This window comes from Sphaeramia orbicularis, chromosome 22 (genome assembly GCF_902148855.1).
Source record: "Sphaeramia orbicularis chromosome 22, fSphaOr1.1, whole genome shotgun sequence".
Lineage (NCBI taxonomy): Eukaryota > Metazoa > Chordata > Actinopteri > Kurtiformes > Apogonidae > Sphaeramia > Sphaeramia orbicularis.
In genome coordinates, this window is record NC_043978.1 from 33,182,847 (window position 1) to 33,202,607 (window position 19,761).

The 19,761-nt window shown below is 40.6% G+C and overlaps 1 protein-coding gene across 1 annotated transcript; it reads left to right on the forward strand.

Moving 5' to 3' along the window:
* The first annotated feature begins 2,679 nt into the window (after positions 1 to 2,679).
* On the forward strand, positions 2,680 to 16,029 carry peli2 (pellino E3 ubiquitin protein ligase family member 2). The gene is made up of 6 exons (XM_030126932.1): positions 2,680 to 2,997; positions 7,841 to 7,970; positions 10,854 to 10,955; positions 11,618 to 11,815; positions 12,012 to 12,200; positions 13,133 to 16,029. Exons 1-6 carry the CDS (start codon positions 2,921 to 2,923, stop codon positions 13,709 to 13,711), a joined length of 1,275 nt encoding a protein of 424 aa, XP_029982792.1. The 5' UTR covers positions 2,680 to 2,920; the 3' UTR covers positions 13,712 to 16,029.
* The last annotated feature ends 3,732 nt before the right edge of the window (positions 16,030 to 19,761 follow it).

Below are 19,761 nucleotides of genomic sequence, written 5' to 3' on the forward strand. Positions count from 1 at the left end.
TGTTGGTGACTTGATGCAACAGAGAAACCACTTGACAGATATGATGTATGTCAAGTTATTTCTAACTATCCTGGATGTCAGGGTGGGAATTTATTAAAGGAATAGACACATTCCTTTAATAAATTATAGCCCTGCAGTTTATTATAGGAAAACGCACATGTTCCTTACAGCTGGTTCCGACTTGACATCATGCATCTGCACAGAGTGCTTTCATCTTCTGCATGTTAAAAAGCCTTTGCAACAACGGGTCTGTTGTGCAGGCTGGGGGGTCAGGTCAAGGCCGCAAGCTACATGGGATCAGCACATTCCACACATTCTCCCACACTGTCATGCTGCAGTCAGCTGATTGGAGATCTGGCTTTTACCTTCATGGAAACAACGAGACAAAACACATACAGCACTGCATCTTCCATATTAACTCATTAACTGAGTCACACAGGGAGTGTCTGTTACAGCACACTGCTGGAGGCTGTTGTACCATGTGTACATCCAGTTCCTGTCAGCTAGCTGGTTCCTAATGTACATTCTTTTGCAATGTATTCCATGGTGTACTATTTAATATTGTCATGTTCTGATGAGTCATTTCCAGTCTCATGTTGGGTCTTACAGTTCTTTGGAATCACCTGATGTGTCATGTTATGTTGGTAAAAGCCTTTAAAATGTGGGGAAAACCAGTAATGCATTTGTCAGAGGTTACATTAAGTCAGACTGTTAGAGATAGTCTCATGACTTCCAAAGAAATCCTGACGTGTGAAGCCCACTAAAGAGCAGTGAGGAAGTTAATAGGGGCTTTGTCTTCCCTATGTCATCATCATTGCTCATGCTGCTAGTCTCAATTGCGCAATTTGGCTTTCTGCAATGGGCCTCTGCTCTGCATGCTCTTGCCTGGTAACTCTTCCTCCTAAACATAGATTTGCTCACACATTGCCAGCGCAACTTCAGCAAAGCAGCCCACTCCCTGCATCTGCTCTCCATCAGTGTGGTATGTGCTAGAGAGCCTTTGATCCCCCACTCCCCAGTTCTACTGTGTGTGTTTGTGCATGCGGGAGGGTGAGTCACACAGACATAGAAAAGACTGTAGTGCTCTTTTACACAGACAATGGCCAGTGGATGAAAGCAGGCGGAAAGAGACAGTGACACAAAAGAGCAGTAAACATTCATTATACCCACAGCTTTAAGGCCTGCCCCCAGGCCTGTAGTTAGAAGTCTAAACCAGCTTGATTCTTGAGCTCAAATGCTGAAGAAGCTGAAGTTTACTCCTCTGCACTTATGCATTAATGGACAAGTATTGCATTGCATTATACTGTAGAGTTATGAACAGAGGCACACACATATCCTAGAATAAAATGCGTTCTTTTTGCTTACAAGTGTGAAAATATGTTTGCATTGTTGTACAGTCAAAATAAATTGAAGCACGTATGCAGAAAGAAGTACCTTCGAGGGCCCCTCTGACCCCCTACTACCTTTTGTTTTTGTGTCAAGCATTACAGCACTTTGAAACTGCACACCAGTTCAAACAGAAGGCCATAAATGAAGAGGCAATAGGACAACTGAAGGAGCCTGGAGCCAAGAGGACACCTCCAGCCTTGCAGAGTTTTGCGAAAACAAGACAGAGGCAGTAAAGTGTTGATGAGGCTACCAGACAAAAGTGGAGATGCTGAACATTTATCAGAAGGTTTTGAGAATAACGTGATACAGTGGATGAGCTGGGATTGACCATGTTGAAAAGTTTTCAGTATCTGGATATCCTGACATGCTGTGTAGTGACTTGGCTGGAAGAAATTTTGACAATAAGAAAGCCTTACGCCTGTGTAATTGATAGAGTGACTTACAAATGTTCATGAAGCATGATGCCAGGATGTAAACAACTTTTTTGATAAGATATTACAGAGAAATTAATGGGCAATTTTTGTTATCCATAAGAAAGATAGACAACACAATAAAATTACAAAAGTGAATAATGGTAAGTGGCTTCCAGGCATGCAAACAAATAATCTGTGATGTCATTAGGTTGTATACTCAACCACATGAATTAGCCAATTGCAATTATGAGCAAATCAGTGTTTGAAAGTGCCCACGAGGTCTAGAACAAAATGACCAAATTTGATTTTACTATCTTTTCTCTCTGTGCAAAAGATCTCAGTCAGGAAATGAGCAGGATGATTATTTTCGCCATGTGTTTCCTACTTTTTCTGCCCCACCTTAGGCATGTGCAAAGAAATAATAACACAGTAGTCATGCCTTATAAAACAATCAATTATATGATCCTTGACAAAATGAGATATTATTTCCGTAATGCGTACTGTGGGATAAAATTGTGAAAGTGAGCTAATTCTCGTCAGATATGGGTACTGGAAACTTTGTAAACGCATCAAAAAAAAAGTATGATCCCTTTAAGAATTCCCAGATTGTACTCTTTGTTTACATAACAGAGAGTGAGATCCATGCACTATGAGAGGTGGAAAGCATACAGAGGTATATTCTAAATACAGTATCTTTGTCAACATAAGTTACATTACGAGCAAAATAACATTATACATATAGGACATTAACTTTACATAAAGATTTTTAGCACCGTTAGCTACGAAACACGAGTATAAAGAATCTAAATAAGTGGAGCCCCCCTGTGTAAAGTAAAGAACAGGACAATGGTACGGTCCGGCCCTGCTCCTCGCTGTTTTTGTATCTGCTTCAGAGCGGATTCAACCGCCAACTAACTTACGTTTTGCTATGTCACGCTAAAGAAGTTTGAGACCAGTTTGTTCATAGAAACCGGGATTGGTACGGCGACGAAGCCCTATATGACTGGATTTATGATATAAAATGACAGCGTGTCGTGTTTTTTGAAGGAAATTACGAGAGATTTTCGGCCGCTGTTGTTACAGTACAGCTAACGTTGAGTAGTGAAGCCAACAGCCTCATGTTTTCGTCAAGCCAAGAAGAGCACTGCGCCCCGTCCAAAGACCCAGTTAAATACGGGGAACTGGTGGTGCTAGGGTAAGTTAAGCCCTTTAATTTGTTTATTTATTTGATAATTTAACTAAACTGATGGGACTTCGTTGACGTTTCAACTGTATCTATTCTTCTTGAGTTTTCAGAAGAAGCCATCCACGTATTTACACATGTTGCTGGTCACGAGTAGCTAAAAAATGCTAATTTAAACTTGACGTAACTTTTAATAAAGATTGGCTTTTACTCAATAATCCTCTAGCATTACTCGAGAAAACGTCAAGCCCACTTCAGAAATTCACGCGCTCACGTTACCCCTCAAATCAGACACGTGCGCATTCAGAAATGTGTACATTTTCGTTTGTCGTGTTGATGACGACGTTTCATTCACTCATAAGGAGCTATGGAACCAGGGCCCTGCCACGGATGAGCATAAACACATCCATAATACATACAGTCGTGACTATTTTTTGTAGCCGATGAGATTAAACATTTCCTCGGACTCAGCAGCTCTGACCACTGCGCCCTCTCATACCTTAAAGTTGGATTCACAGAGTTTAAGGAATTCGGAAGTGGTGATGGTCCCCTCCCCCAGCCCCCAGAGTTCCTCCCTTACATTGCTATCAGTGTAAACTTAATGTGTGTGAAGACACAACCTCTGTAGAGACATATATTGTCGCATTCTGTTACACAAGATGCTGCACCTCTTTGATGACCCCCAGGCACAGTTTGTTGAATCATCTTTAGTTAACGAAAAAAAACCCTAATGTTCACATGGTCAGGTATGGACCGTTGTTTGATCATTAAAGACAAGTCAAAGAGTTGGGGGTCTGAAAATAGCTCTAACATTAACTTGTATAGACAAGTACATCAATATATACTGTACATGATGACACCAATGCTAAACTTATTTTTAATTAAAGGTCTTGCATTGACATTATTGTTGCTGATTTTATGAAACTGTATCTTGCATAGTCTGATTCTGGCATATCTTCCTTGATGCACAGCTTTTTTCATGAATTTACATCACATTGTAATGTAACATCAACATTATTTTCATAATTCTTTCAACAAAGCTTTCTGATACAACTGGCTTTCTTAATCCTTTCACTAAAAAAGTTTGTTCTCCTCAGAGTAAGTGACTGGATGCTGAAGTTCTGATGTTATTGCCAGTATTGCAGAATTTCAATTTCCCAGCCTAATGTAATGTTTAAGAATAAAAAGGCAAGTTAGTATACATGTCTCATCCTGCCTTTGAATAAAAGCTGGGCCAGTCTTTTCTTTGTTAGAACTATTGCAACACAAGCACTGTGTATGTTTTCTTTTCTGGATTTATTCAGGAGAAGCTATAGCCAGTTATCTCTCTAAACCATCGTGATAATAAGCTGTCAAGGACAACAACTGGTTGAAAACACCTTCTTTGTCATCAGTGTGATCAGAGGTAGAACTTGCAAAAGTTAATAAAACATAGAACAAATATTTGGTGATGTCTGTGCTTTGGGACATACATGTGATGTATTTTAAACTCCTTAAATGAGAAGCCTGCAAAGTTTCTTGTAGACAGAGCATGCAGAAGTGTTGTTTTGTGCTTTACCCTTCACCCATACTCTCACAGTCACAGACTCGCTGCTTATTATAAGGGACAATAGTGCAGACCGCATGTTACTGGGGGCTAGGCATGTGGCATGGTTAGAGCTGACATGTTTTTTGTCTGTCTCTTGACATAAATGCACCTATTTGAATCAGATGTGACAGGTGTATAATCATCGCTGTGACACCACATCCCTTTGATAAAACTGATTGCAGACAAGATATGCTGACAGCATGGAACAAAGCTTGTTTGAGCAGCAGTTCCCTCAGTGGTTTGTTTCCATGAGCAGTGTGGCTCTTATTACTTGCATGGCTGCCCCCCATCTCTGCCTGGGCGGGTTGGCTTGGTGCTGGTCAGCGAGGGGGGCCGACTGTGTGGGTATCCTGGAAATGAAAGGATGGATTGATCAGGACCCAGGCTTTGCTTCCCCTCAGCTTCCTCTGTCCATTGTAGCTGGGAGACTGGGTCTATTGATTAAACTTTGTACATTTCTCACTAAAGAACACAGTATAGGAAGTGTCCTAATCAACTTAAGGGCATCTTTGGTACAAACTGCCACTGATTGCTGATATTTAATCCGATTTGGAGAAACATTGTTCCTCTTAAAATCGATAGTTATCCTTTTACATTTTTGAACTCATCTAGTTTTGGTGCAGTTTCTTGTGTTGTAGCAGATCAGATAGTTACCTTTGGACATTTTAATACAAGCCCTCACTCCCAGTACTATCTGACTGCCAGCCTTATAGTGAAATCTGTCTACAGTTTAGCTGTACCTCTGGTCTAATATCCTGTCGTCTTATTTGTGATCTTCTTTGCAGCATCATATCTGACCTCTCTGTCTTCTAACCCTGTAAGGCCTTTTACCTCTCTGTAATGTTAATGAGGGTTATAAATACTCAGCATATCTCCTCCTCATTCTGCGAACCCCCAGCCCTTCATGTTAGCATAAGAGGTGGGAGGTGCTGTTGGCTCCTTAGTGCAATCCTGGAGGATAGGTGATATGCAGCACTGTCTAATCCTTACTTCTTCGTATTGCAAGGTAAATCCGTTGTCTGTCTGGTACAGGTCAAAAGAGAAACTGATCACAATTAGCTGGAGTACAGCTTTACAGAGGCTCTCCTAGGTAATGGGATGGTGATGGTTCCTTGGTGACAGAATATTCTTCTCCTTTGTAATGATGGATAATATGGCATGAGTGGCATTTTTCACTGATTCAGGCACATATTGTTCAGTTAGAATTCATTACAGCATAAATGCTGTGCTCTGAAAAACATTGGCTGATAAAACACCCAGTTGGTGAGGCTCTGTGACAGAGAAACCACAGTTATTCAGTAGTTAAGACCCTTAACTAAGTATAAATCTGACCAATATAGGCCTAGCTGCTTTTTTAAGGTGGGGAGTCTCTATGGCAGGTTAAAGGACATAGGACCCTGATTATAACCAGGACGGAATATGATCAGAAGTGTTTGGGGGCACATATAGTGCACAGATATACTGGCAAACATTGGTATCAGCTGATATTAGAGATGACGGTCCTTATTTGTTGTGTTATTTTAGAGGTTGCATTTGAACTTTTTTTTTCATCTTCCTTGACCTGCACCTCATAACAGTAGATGTCTTTTTTCAGAATTGTACTAATAGGTTTGACAAGACTGGTATTGGTGGACTTTAACTCTGATAGAGCTATAAGAAGGTTACATTAAAAGGTTACACAGTTACTCATAGAACTGGAGCCATATCCATTAACATGGATGGAGGCACCATAAACACAGTCAAGGTAATGTCACTGTGTACCTGGGTATGACATAGTTCATATTTATTTGAAAGGTATTCTCATAAAACCTGTATTCATAAATAATGAGTATAAGATTGTCAGCTAAAGATAACTGCTACTAGTTCATGAAGATGGTTTATTTATTTTAGCTAGCATGCATTAGGATTCGGCTAACCCTGTATTTAATCAGATATTTAAAATCTGATTTGGATGTTCTGTTCAACAGTTGTCAAAGATAGTCATTTCAGACTATATATATATATATATATATATATATATATATATATATGTATATATATATTTATTTATTTATTATGTGAGGTCTGTCTGATTTTGGTCATACTGTTCTTACTATATTGGTTGTTTAAAATCCACTATCAGTCGAATTTGAACAGAACAGGTGAAAACAAATGCACAAATTGAACTGCATTTTCTCTTCGCATATTCTTCTTGTTGTTTTCCGCCTGCTGTCAGTGTACTGGTTGTAGTTTTATGTACAGTATCAGCGCTCTCTGTGGGTGGCGTGTCCAACAGGCCAGCTTTGTGCACTGTACTGACTGGGACCATGTGTTTCCTTGCCTGGCCAGCCGTGTGGAGACATGAGACAGGTGGACTAGCTTTGGAGGGAGGTAGGGAGCAGCAGAGGGAGGCTCTTGATTTGATTTGATATTTGTGTACAAGCAAAGCGGCGAGATGTTACATTTCACTGTGGTTCATCAGGTTCATTCCTCCACAATACTCATTATCATGCATGCTTGAGGCTTTAATGCAGACGTCTCTGTTGTGCAATGTGTCCTTTGAGCAATATGTGGTTCAGGGTGAGTGTATGACAGAAGGTCTGTGTGTTGGATGGGAGTGGAGCATGGGGTGTCCCAGCTGTAGGAACCAGCTGGTGGACCAGTCCTGCCGGAAGGGGCTTCTCCATTCACAAGACACAGCCGAGACCAGGTCCCTTAATGCAGACTGAAGGTCAAAACTGGAATCTACTGTAGAGCAAAGGAAATGGAACATGCTCTGAAAGGTCCATCTCGTCATGCTGAAGCTTTTTAATAATGCATCTTGCAGGGTTGCACATTGGTGTGTAAGACATGGCAATGTGAGGATGTTTTTGTCATGTGAGTCAGTCCTCCAACCACACTAAGTGGTAGAAAACCTGACATGCATCTTAAAACGTGCTCCTGCCTGGGACACAGAGCAAAGGAACAGCTGCAGTTTACACAGAGCTAGCTCACTGAAATCACAAGTACCAGAGTGCATTATGTAATAAGAGACATTATCCAAGGTAACGCTTAGATTGCTAATAGGGTGCATTAGATTGCCAGTGATGTAATGCGTGGCAAAGCTCTTTTTCAAAACGCATGAATGTTTCTAATTCTCCATGTTTACTTGTTATATGATTACAAGAATTCTGCCTGTAAATCTCATTAGGCACATCCCTTTTAAGCTACAAAACTGATTGCCTTTTCACAAAACATGTAACTGTGAATCTACTGTCCTCCCCTCTACCCCACCCCCCTCTGTGACAGGTACAATGGCTCTCTGCCCAATGGAGACCGGGGTAGACGGAAAAGCAGATTTGCGCTATACAGGAGGACCAAAGCCAATGGTGTTAAGCCAAGCACTGTGCACATCCTCAACACCCCCCAGGCCAGCAAGGTACACAGCCGATCACAGGATGAATGGGTGATTTATTGAACACACTCTCAGTTGGAATTAACAACTGTGTTATTGTCTTTGATGAATATTTGAGCTGTACAGCGCAAGCAAAGAAATACTTAGGGTGTTTACAAGTATGAAATGTCTTTTAGGAAGGATTAGATTCATTTTGTGTATTTTTACTTGTATTAAATTCAGCCTCTATTAAATGTGTGTTTGGGAAGACTTGGTATTTATGGCCTTGACACAAACCTACAAAACCAATCTAACAAGTAACTGATAAACACTGACGGAAACTGTGCATCATTTTATCAGTGCATACCCAGTGAGTGTGTCACAATGTGGGTAATGTGTACTTCTAGAAATAATACATTGAAATTGTTTCTACATACAACAAAATCTGACTTTAAGAACTATATGGTTAGTGTTTCACTGAGGCCTTTTGAAAGTAACCATTCTCAAGCCTTCTTTCTATTTTCTGCAAGAAAAAAATATTAGGCACTGTGGGTGTAAAAGAATTTACTGAAATCAGACTAACACGAAGCCACAAGCAAACGCCTATGCTCAACTATTTCTGTTGGAATTATTACTGAAGTCTGCCCCCAGTGTGACCCATTTAGTACAAACAACAAGGTCTAAAGTTGCATTAATTCCATCTCTGAATAGTAATGTGATTTGTCATTGTATCAATGATAATGTATTGCGTTGTCAGCAGATTACAGATGGTGTAACCTCCCTAAGAGATCTTATTGTATTAAAAAAACTCTTCTACAGCCTATGGATCATGAAGTAAAGCCTTTACTTTATTGTTGGCAGGCCATATTGTTGACATTTGTAGTACAATAACTGTAGTTCTCAGCCGGGCCTCATAGCTTTTCTTTGCACTAGAGTGTCTGCCAAAAACTGCACTGTCCAGTATAACATGTCTGCCTTCCTGCATTCCAGCCTTTGGTTCCCAAGCAAAACTGCTAAACAAGCCAGAGGAGCTGCTTACCTCTGCAGCTCATGGAGGCCAATATTCCAGACATTTGTTGGGAGTTAAGCTCCCTGGCCAAAGGCCCTTTGGTTCAGGTTACTCTCAGCTTGTGGAACTTGATTCTTGATATCTGTTAAGAGGTTTTTTTTGTGACTGAGCCTTTTTTCATCACAGAGACACAGCTTTAGCTGAGCAACGCTCTGACAAATATGTAAAATATTGTTGCCACTCCACACTGTATGTTTATTACACAGGAAGTTATGTTGCATTGCCTGGCTATGGTAAATGAGCAAAGAGTGGCATTTACACAACCAGTCACGGGCTTTTTCAGAGATGGGAACTGATGTGACCTTCTTCCCCTTTCACCACTCTTCCTCTTTGCCACCCTGCCAGCAGGCCCAGGATCAGGAGGGTAGACTGAGGAGGAAGTTGTCACAGTTGGCTGACCCCCAACTCCCAGCTGTACAAGCGGTCAAAAATATCCATTCCTTAAGAGACATGCAAGGTGTCTCTGAGCGTGATTTGAGTCGACCTACCAGCCATCCCTGTGAGGCTTAGAATAGAGAACACTACAGGAGAAAACTGAATCGAGTCCTGTCACCTTTGCAGTTGATATTACTGTCATGTCCACAGCAGTGCCCTCACCCTACCCCACTCCTGCTCCCTCACAGTTTAGCAGTTTAATACGAATGAACTGAGAATGCTCTGTGGCTAAGAAGCTGAGAGGAAAAAGCTCACGTGTCTGTGCACGCTTGTGGTGTTCATGACAGATAATAAAGAGCTCCCATGATGCCACCGCCAGCCTCCTATTCAGAATCCTGCCCCTGCTTGCTGATCTCCCCATTCGATCTCAATTACTACATTTGTTCATGAGCGATTGTTTGTATTGGCTTTCCTTTGGGGGCGTGATGGCACATGGCTGAGTTTTTATTTTTACCCATGTAACCCAGAGGGTGTATGTGAAGACATTTTGGGGGTGCCGTGTTATGCGTCGGGTATAAAAATATATGTTTAAATTTTAAGTGTGTACAGACTTCTTTTAGCCTTGAACAGGTGGAGCACCATTTGTTTGTTATGGTGTAGTGGAGACAAGACTGCATGTGATGATGACATTTGTCCCCGTCTGTCTCCAATGTTACAGCAGAGCGTGGCAGCGCTGATGACCCACTTTTCCTCTCCTCTTTCTCTCCTGCACGTGACAAGAGAGAAACGGGTGGGGCGGGGGTTGTTTGGGAAATGGAATTCGCAGATTAGAGTGCGATGATAATAGCATGTGGTAAAGTGTTGATGGGAGCTAGGCCTGCGTGGCTTTAACCTACCCTTCCTCACCAAATTGAGGTACTGTAGCATAAAGGCAGGCCTGTGTTAACTGAGGCCACTGGGCAGTTTACGGTCACTGTCATAGGAGTGTTAATTCACACTTTCTTCTCTGCTACCCTGTCATAAATTCCTACCTTAAACTTTTGGTTTTAGGTAATATACTACTATATCGAAGCCTCAAGAAAAAGGTAAAAAACGACAAAGTTAATTTGTTTTTTTAAATAAAGCTTGTGAGTAACAGTGAAAAGACAATGTTTCCGACAAACACTACAGCTAAATCTCAGGATGTGACTCATCAATTGAGGGCCATGAAATTTAATAGCGGGGTTGGTTTTGCCCTGATCTGTAATTTAACCTCAGCAGTGATGCAACTCCTGCATAAGAAATTGTTCCTGTTTATGAACCTTTGGCACCCTCAGATCCGGTGTTAAAGCCACAAACCCAAGGCTTCAAAGGCTTTCACAGACAAATATCTGTTAAGGTTTGTGTATTGGCACTTGAGTTGTTAAAAACATCAACATATTTTGTGTTTAATATGGCTGCAACATGTAGCATGACTATAATTAGTTGTTTACATGTTCTTTCAGGCTGTGAACTGTAAAGGCCAGCACAGTATCTCCTATACACTATCCAGGAACCAGACAGTGGTGGTGGAGTACAGCCATGATAAAGATACGGACATGTTTCAGGTAAAACTCAGCATCTTTTGGTTTTGTTGTTCCTATATTGTCAAGCAGACTGTAGCTATAAATCTACAAACAAGAAGATGTTTCCCAGAGGAGAGTTCATTGTCATTTATTTTATTCCTATGTCTTAATTTGGTCTTGTATAAATAGAAACACTGACATAACAGAGGATGGGACTGCTGAAATAACAGGACTTTGGGATCATTTGAGATGAAAAAAATGAGGAAATGAAAGGGGGAAATTCTTATTTTAACTTTGTTTGTTCAGCTTGAGACATGTTTGGACATTTATGGTGTTGAACTCTGTGGTCGGCCTAAAAATGAGCCTGTAATATTCTTTTGAAAAGCTCTGACTTACATTTTTTAGTACAGATACACTGATAGTAGCACTTGTTGGAATGGAAAATATGTGGCAAAGTTGGAAGTCTGTCTGCCTTTTTTGTAACCACGTATATAGTAGCATAACTTGTGTGCTACCCTTTAAATGTCACACAGCCACAAACTACCAAAAGGTTAAACTGTCAGCAAATAGCTCCAATGTTCACAGCACAGGTGAAAGTTGGCATTGAAACAGGGGATCACAAGAACCCATGTAAGGGCAAAGTTTGATTTTGATTATTTGTCGCATTCTTGAACAAATAAACTAAGTACTGTTTGGTTTTGCAGATCGGGCGTTCCACTGAGAGCCCCATAGACTTTGTGGTGACTGACACAATAGCAGGAGGCCAAGAGGGAGAGGAAACACCCATCACACAGAGCACCATCTCTCGTTTTGCTTGCAGAGTCGTCTGTGAACGTAACCCGCCCTACACTGCTCGCATCTTTGCAGCTGGATTTGACTCTTCAAAAAACATCTTCCTTGGGGTAATTACTAGTTTGTGCACCATGAAAGATATACAGTATCTCTGTTTACATGGCTGTCATTGGTCTTGTTTGTGCCTTTAAATTTATACGTTGTAATCTCATAAACAAATGCAGCTCCTTTCATTTTGTGTTTCTGAAAAAAAAGCCCCACAGCCTAACAGTTTGCATCATCTTCTGTGCTCTGTTTCACCTAAAGGAAAAAGCTGCGAAATGGAAGAACCCTGATGGTCACATGGATGGTCTGACAACCAATGGTGTGCTGGTAATGCATCCCAAGGGTGGGTTCACAGAAGAGTCCAAGCCAGGCGTCTGGAGAGAGATCTCTGTTTGTGGGGATGTTTACACACTGAGAGAGACCCGCTCCGCACAGACCCCAGGAAAACTGGTCAGTGGCTTTATACCATAAAATTACACGCAGTATCATCTGCAGTTTAAGTAAAGTACAGTAGTATAGTAGGCCTGCTGTCGGTAAAAGAACAAAAACATTTCAGAGAGAAAAAAAACTTTAATTTCTTGTGACTTTGCAAGAAAAATACTCAGAAATAGACATTGCTCTGAAGCATTGTCACATATAATATGAAACATCTAATCATGATGTACTGCATCTTTGTAAATTTTTGGAGCAATTGATCAATATGTTTTATTTTTGGATACTGATACCAGTTAAAGACACATAACAGATATTTGCAGGAAATATTACAACTTTAGCAAAAAACTCCTTTTGAAAAGCCCTCAAGCTAACTTTCGAATCAAATCAGTAAAAGTACAGTTCAGTAATGTTTACACAATAGTTTATGGGGGAATTTTTACATTTGAATAGAGGTGTTATAAATAGTAAATACTGGTAAAGGAAAAATCTGTTTCATTTTGTTATTGTTAGACTATGATTTGTGAGGCATAACATCAGTACTGTGGAAATGACACTGTAACCACAGAGTGACAAATACAGGCAGAAAATAATGCATTTTTACATCGATTTATATTAGTGGCTAAAACAGTACTGATCATCATAAATCACCTCTTAACCACATCAGGCCTTGTGCTTGAATTATATCGTATTTAACAGTGGAATTTCTGAACTTTTTCTACAATTTTCTCACAAATTCCTGACTTTATAATGTCAGGATATAATTTTTTTTTCTTCTTCAATGGCCTCAATATCTTGTTGCAAATTAGCACAGACTGTATGCTGTATATTTATCAGTTCACAAAAGAAATATCTCTATCACAACTTACTTTGTGTTCCTATTCTTCAAATATTTTTAGTCATTTTGTATATTGAGACTAAGGGTGTGCCTGCTGTATTGCCCCCTGCAGGTGGAGAATGAGAGTAACATCCTGCAGGATGGCTCCTTGGTGGATCTGTGTGGAGCTACTTTGCTTTGGCGTACGGCAGAGGGGCTCTTCCACACCCCCACCCAAAAGCATTTGGAGGCTCTGAGACAGGAAATCAACGCAGCCCGACCCCAGTGCCCCGTCGGTCTCAACACCCTCGCTTTTCCCAGCATGCAACGCAGCCGCGCCCTCTCCTCTCTGGAAGACAAACAGCCTTGGGTGTACTTGGCCTGCGGTCACGTGCACGGTTACCACAACTGGGGCCACCGTTCAGAGCAGGAGCCCAACACCCAGCGAGAGTGTCCCATGTGCCGGGTGGTTGGGCCCTATGTGCCGCTGTGGCTTGGCTGCGAGCCGGCCTTTTACGTGGACACAGGTGCGCCCACGCATGCCTTCGTGCCATGTGGACATGTATGCTCAGAGAAGTCCGTCAAGTACTGGGCGGAGATCCCTCTGCCCCATGGCACTCATGCCTTCCACGCCGCGTGCCCCTTCTGTGCCACCCAGCTCAGCCTCACCCAGGGCTGTTCCAAGCTAATCTTCCAGGGCCCGGTGGACTGAACTAACGGGTCCTACTGTGGCGGAGGGATTAGACAGAAGTGCCAACATGCTGTGAAACTGTTTTGATTATTTTGTGCTTTCTTTTGTTCGTGTAAGCCAGCTGTGGAAAGGAGTATGTCTTCTCAAACTTCTGGTCATATACTGTGGATTCTGCGCTACAGAGAGCCATTACAGATTGTTCAGGGCTTCTTGTGGCTGTTTGGATGGCCGCTGTGGGATACAGAGTTGTGGAGCCCACTGGACCACAGACGCCTGGCTCATTGAAAATGAAATACCGTTTCAGCTGTCCTGCCAACCAACCGCTTTAAACACAGCTTCAGCACTGGGCTGTTTAAACTACAATGGCTGCTGGTTTTCAATCAGAGGGCTGTAAGATTAAAGTTGTAGGAGGGAGCAGTGAGCAGGTGTAGTTCTGGTCTGTTGGGGGAGGAAAATGAGGGGGGAGGGGTTTATAGTCTACTTCCTGGTGGGCCTGGGACTATAGGTTTTTACAGAGCCAGACAGCTGGACTGTTGGCAGAGGGAAAAGCCAGGAGAAACATGGGCTCTAATGGCTAAAAAAGTTCACTTGCCCCCATTGGCCCGTCACCTACATGATGTAGCATACTCGGACTTTGCTTCCATGTGCTCAACCAACTTTTTAAGGTGGGAGAGGGGGGGTTTCATGTACAGAGATTTAATCCAGTGCCTCAAATCCCATAGTATTTTGGGAATATTTTTCACAGATGATTAAGAGATATTTTGTTGAAGGTAAAGGCTGATAGTTTTGCAAACAGAAGACATGAGAAATGGACAACCCACACAGATTCTTCTCCACATTTTTATCAGACAGAAGAGGTATTTTACTACACTGAGGCCCTTGTACTGTTTTGTAATGCAAATGTTAATATATATTTTTTCTGCATAAATAATGTGTGTGAGAATGTTTAAGTGTGTATGTGTGAGTGTGTGTGTGGGTTGGACTAAGTGGGTGCCCTCGGGGCTTCATTTCAAATGCCCTGCATCATCATTTCACCCCCAATCCTCGCTGTATGATCTCACCCACCACCCAAAACTACCAGACAGAACACAGGAGTGAAACCAACCTTGCAGGGTTTGACAATGAATGTACTGAATTACATTGACTTTTCCTCACAGATAGTGCTCTACCCTTCGACTATTCTATCACTTTCTAAATGACTATGCTTGTTAAAGGTGTAGGGCCTGCTACAGCAAAACACAACGGTGGAACTTATCAACTATATGCATCAACCACACTTACTTGCTAGCTGGCTAACTAGCTGGTTCTCTGCCCCACACACATGTACTGTATTCTATCTGCACTGTTGTTAGCTTTATCCCACGCTGGGGCTGATCCAATGATTTGTACGCTGTCAAACCTGGGCACAGTCTCAGCAGCATCCAGAGATTATACCAAATATGAGAAGGAGCTGTTTCCTCTCCACATGCAAGATGTAACAACCACTCTCTCCAATCCAAAGTGTTTCTGTAAACAATCCTTAACCCAAACTGCTGCTATAGTGGAATGTTGACAGCTCTGGATTACAGTCAAGCCTATACAGATGCACACACCAGCTCCATGGGAATAATGATATTATCACATACAATGCCAAATTTGGTAAATTCTATTGTGTGTGTGGATGAGTAAAAAAAAATCGCAGATGAATTGAAACTGAAGAATCTGGGACAAATCTGTGCATTCTTCTGTGATGCTAGCATACCAGACTGTGCCCATATGTAGGGTGTAGTTAGAAGCAGTAATGCTGCCAATAGTTTATTAAATACTATAGTGAGGATTTAAATTATGTAAATGTTGAGGCATGTTCCCATTATAGCATTCAAATTTCTTCCAGGTTGCATTAATCTTAATATTTCTAAGGGGCAAAATCTACTTTGATCAAGGGCTCCTAACCTCAGATCACAGAAATATCATCTCAGCAACAGCAGTGAACTGACCGTCTTTGTTCTTAAGAGAAATATTCTTTAGTTACGCTTCACTCATATCGCAGAGCATTTCTGAATCAGATTTGATGTAACTGCCGTGCAGGGTCAAGTACTAAGTCACATACAGTACAGTAGCATTCCTTCTAACACTTTCAGCCCAAACACTGTGCCCATTGCTTAAGACCGTGTTCTGTAACAGCTGCGGAGTAGCTGCCTCAAACATTCCTCCTTGGTAAACATGGGTGGGGCCCTCAGTTCACCCAAGGGCTTGTTCTATGATTTTTGTCTCCAACAGGAACTCTGTACTCAAGCCATAGAACGCACTGATGCTCCCAATGCCTCCATTGCAAAAAAAATAAAATATTTTCAAAAGAGCATCTGGATGAGATGGTTGTCTTTGTGATTTAAGCCCAGCTGAAGATCTGACACAAACATTTCATACGTGTCCAAGGTAAGGCTCAGTCTTGAGACGCTAAATTAATTTAGGTATGTGGGTAAGGTTTTGTTCCCTCCTGTGCAGCTACTGGCTTTGAACTCCAGATGTCTCAGCTGTGAATGCACAACATAACAGTAATGTGTAATCACACTCTTACATGTGTGTTTCATCATTCCTTTTGTATGAGCATTTTCCCCTCTATCTTTTTGCCAAATGGCTCTCAATTCTGATAACTCTATCAACCAGTATGAGATAAGGGAGTTTTTTTTTCTTGAAGCTTATTTTACTCACGTTTTAAGTTCTGTCTTATCAGCCTCGTTGTAAAAAGTACTATAGAAAATGATTGCATGAGCAACATTTCTTGATCGGTCTATTGTTGTTGTGTTCCTCTAAAGCCACAGGAGGGCACTACTTCCTCAACAATAGAAATGTTGGCAGGAAGCCCACCAAACTACTGAGCCTGCAGCATCCAATAGCCAGTAACAGTGCAAAGAAATCTAAGTTTGATGATGATTATGAAAAGACTGTATAAATACATCATAAGTACATTTGATACAAGTACAAATTGAAACAAATTAATTATGCCCATAGCCTGAAAATCCTCTGTGCAATTAGGCCAAAACAAGACATGCAAATACACACAGTGCATTTATTTAAAGTTAGATATACACCGATTCATCTTTTTCATTCCATATGTATTTGAGTTAGACATTTTTGCAAATTAATTAAACAGTTTTATATTTATTTTAGGTTCAATCCTGGCATCACACAGGGGCCCTCCTATAGCTGAAAATCTGCCCAGTTGTGTTCAATATTTAGCTTTTATTTGAGTGTGAATGCAAAAATATTGTGCTGTGATGATGACATTTTCCATCATTCGCATGTGACTTCATCTCCTCTATAATAAGGGCACATGAAAGGGATTTAAATACATAACATGTCAGTTAGGCGTTTGGAGAGGAATGGAGCTGTGGGATGCCATGCTTCCTAATTAACATTTCTGCAGTAGATGTGAGATGGGTTCATATGTCTGCACACTTGCCTGTTTTTCTGAATGACAGAAGAGACACTGAAGGTGACAGCATGCTAATTTTGAGATCACTCGGTGGCTCCCCTGCCTTAAGCAGGGCAAGGTTATGCAAATAAAGTAGAATGATACAATTTTTTTTTTTTCTTGAACTAGCTTCCTGGATGAGAATGTAAGGTTCATGTGCTTTACTGATGCTGGTCTTTGTAATAAACTGACATAAACTGTGATACTCCAATCATCACCTTTATGATCCTAATTAACTTCTACCATCTACCACAACAGTTTTCACATGCACACAACTTAATTTCACAGGTCATGTTTTTTTTTTTTTTTTTTTTTAGCTTCATCAGTGCCATTATAACTGTGCTAAAACTTACTTTTAGATAAATAACTTTCATGTTTACTGTCACATTGCCACAGATAACAGATTATCTTTTCAGGTTTTTCACAGTTAACCGTATAAAGGTGCTGCAAAATTAAAGCAAAGCATGGAGGAAAACAGTGAAGGTTTTGTGTTGTAATTATTTTAGAAGCAGTGGCGTCAGTGTAGTTGCTTCTTACTTGCTCCCATTCTTGGACGTTGCCGGTTTTACTGAAGCTGGGAAAGAACAGAACACACTGTGAGATAGGCAAGGCAAGTTTATTTGTAAAGCACTGCTCATACACAACACAATCAAAAGTTCTTTACAAAGGCATGGAAATACTTTAAATCAAACATTATATTGAAATTATAGAATTAATATGAATTAGATTTTAAAATATGGTAATAAAAGAGCCTTTAACTTATAAAGACCCAGTGCTCCTTTTATGGCTGTTCCCAAATGAATTTCTCTATATTTCTACATTTCTTAACTGATTTATCACCAATTTTATTTATTTATTTAGGTGTAAATCATATATTTTCCTATATTTTAATTCACAGATCAATCAGATGTTTATGAAAACTCAGAATAAATTCAAAGTCAATTATATCAAAACAGTGAAAAATTAAGGAAATGCAACTTTTTCAGCAAAGATATAACTAACTGAATGTAAGAAAAAGTGTGTCCATCCACTGTCATTGATCCAACTCCATGGGTTTTACTGGTGAATCAATGCTGTAGAAGATGACAGTGTTTCCACGGTAACTACGAAGCCTCTGAACATCCAAATGGATCATATCTGATGACCATGAAAAGATGACAAACTTGTTTTTGCACCAATTATTTACATGTATTGATAGGATTAATGGATCAACAGGTATTAAACAGTTTAAACAGTATCTGTAGATGGAGATGAGTTGGGGAAGCTGCTAAGATTATAAAACCTGTTAAATGTTTTTCTTAAAATGTATTGCATGTAAAATTGCATCCAAACCACAAGAAAGCACTTCACCACTACTCAGACATCATCCTTGACCACAGACAGCAATGATTATGTGCGACACCTGTCATACTGTAGCACTGGAGACATTTAACCCATAAAGACCCAAACATTCACTGCATCCACTGCACCAAAAGCATCTACTGATGTAAAATGTTTAATACCTGTTGATCCACTAATCCTATCAATGCATCTAAATACTTCAGATAAAATGCAGTTTGTCATCTTTTCATGGTCATCAGATATGACCCATTTGGATGTTCAGAGGCTCAGTAGTTACCATGGAAGCACCGTCATCTTCTACAACATTGATTCACTAGTAAAACCCATGGAGTTGGATGAATGACAGTGGATGGACACACAGTTAATGATAGATTTTGCTGAAAAAGTCACTTTTTCTTCAGTTTTCTCTGTTTTTGATTAAAAAAAAATAAAAACATAATTGCGAATCAAATATAGGAAAATACACGATTTACACTTCAAAATGCCAAATACAGAGGATAATATTGTAATAAATGTTGATAAAATACTTAAGAAAGGCTAAATAAAGAAAGAAATTCATTTGGGAACTGCTACAAAAGTACCACTGGGTGTTTATGGGTTAAGGTGCTCAGTATTCTTTTTTCTTTGTGTTCTGTCTGCCCTGGGACTGACATGTGAAATGCCACAGGTGGCTTCAGGCTTTGTGCCAAGCTATCAGCAGGACACCTTCACTGGTAAGTTGGAGGCTGTGATATTTACCTCAATTACCCAGTGTGCAGCTGAGGCAAATTATATGCAGATCAACATCTGTAAATAAGAGATAGCATGCTTCCCCTCGCCTAACAACATATACAAGCCTCAGTAGACAACACTAGACACATTTACGTCCCTGGTTTTTAATATAGTAAACTTGGCAGTCGTTTGTTTTTTCTTATCTCCAGGCTAATTGGACCGCTGTGGCACGGTGGCACATTTTGGACGATGCTGTTAATTCCTCACTATTTCTGTCGTGTGCAGTTAGTCACTATTTGTTAAGGAGAGTGTCTAATTCATTTTCCACATTACACCGATACTCGGTATTGGTTCCACCTTTCTTTATCCAACCCCAAGGTCAAACACCTCACACAGGACTCTCACGTTTGATTCATGCATTTGATCTCATCTTTTTTTTTCTTGTATTTTCTTTGCTTTAGCTTTCAGCGAGCTTTGTAGACGTAATGCTACACAGTTCTTGCTGTACGCAGTTCAGTTTGAAGAGGATTATGATTATATCAGGCCTATTTACTATTTCATGTGG

Bases quoted from the DNA above. Each gene is read 5' to 3' on its own strand.
- peli2 (XM_030126932.1), top strand. From the start codon at position 2,921: ATGTTTTCGTCAAGCCAAGAAGAGCACTGCGCCCCGTCCAAAGACCCA. The intron at 7,971-10,853 runs GTACACAGCCGA...ATGTTCTTTCAG, and splicing joins ACACCCCCCAGGCCAGCAAG to GCTGTGAACTGTAAAGGCCA. The intron at 10,956-11,617 runs GTAAAACTCAGC...TTGGTTTTGCAG, and splicing joins AAGATACGGACATGTTTCAG to ATCGGGCGTTCCACTGAGAG.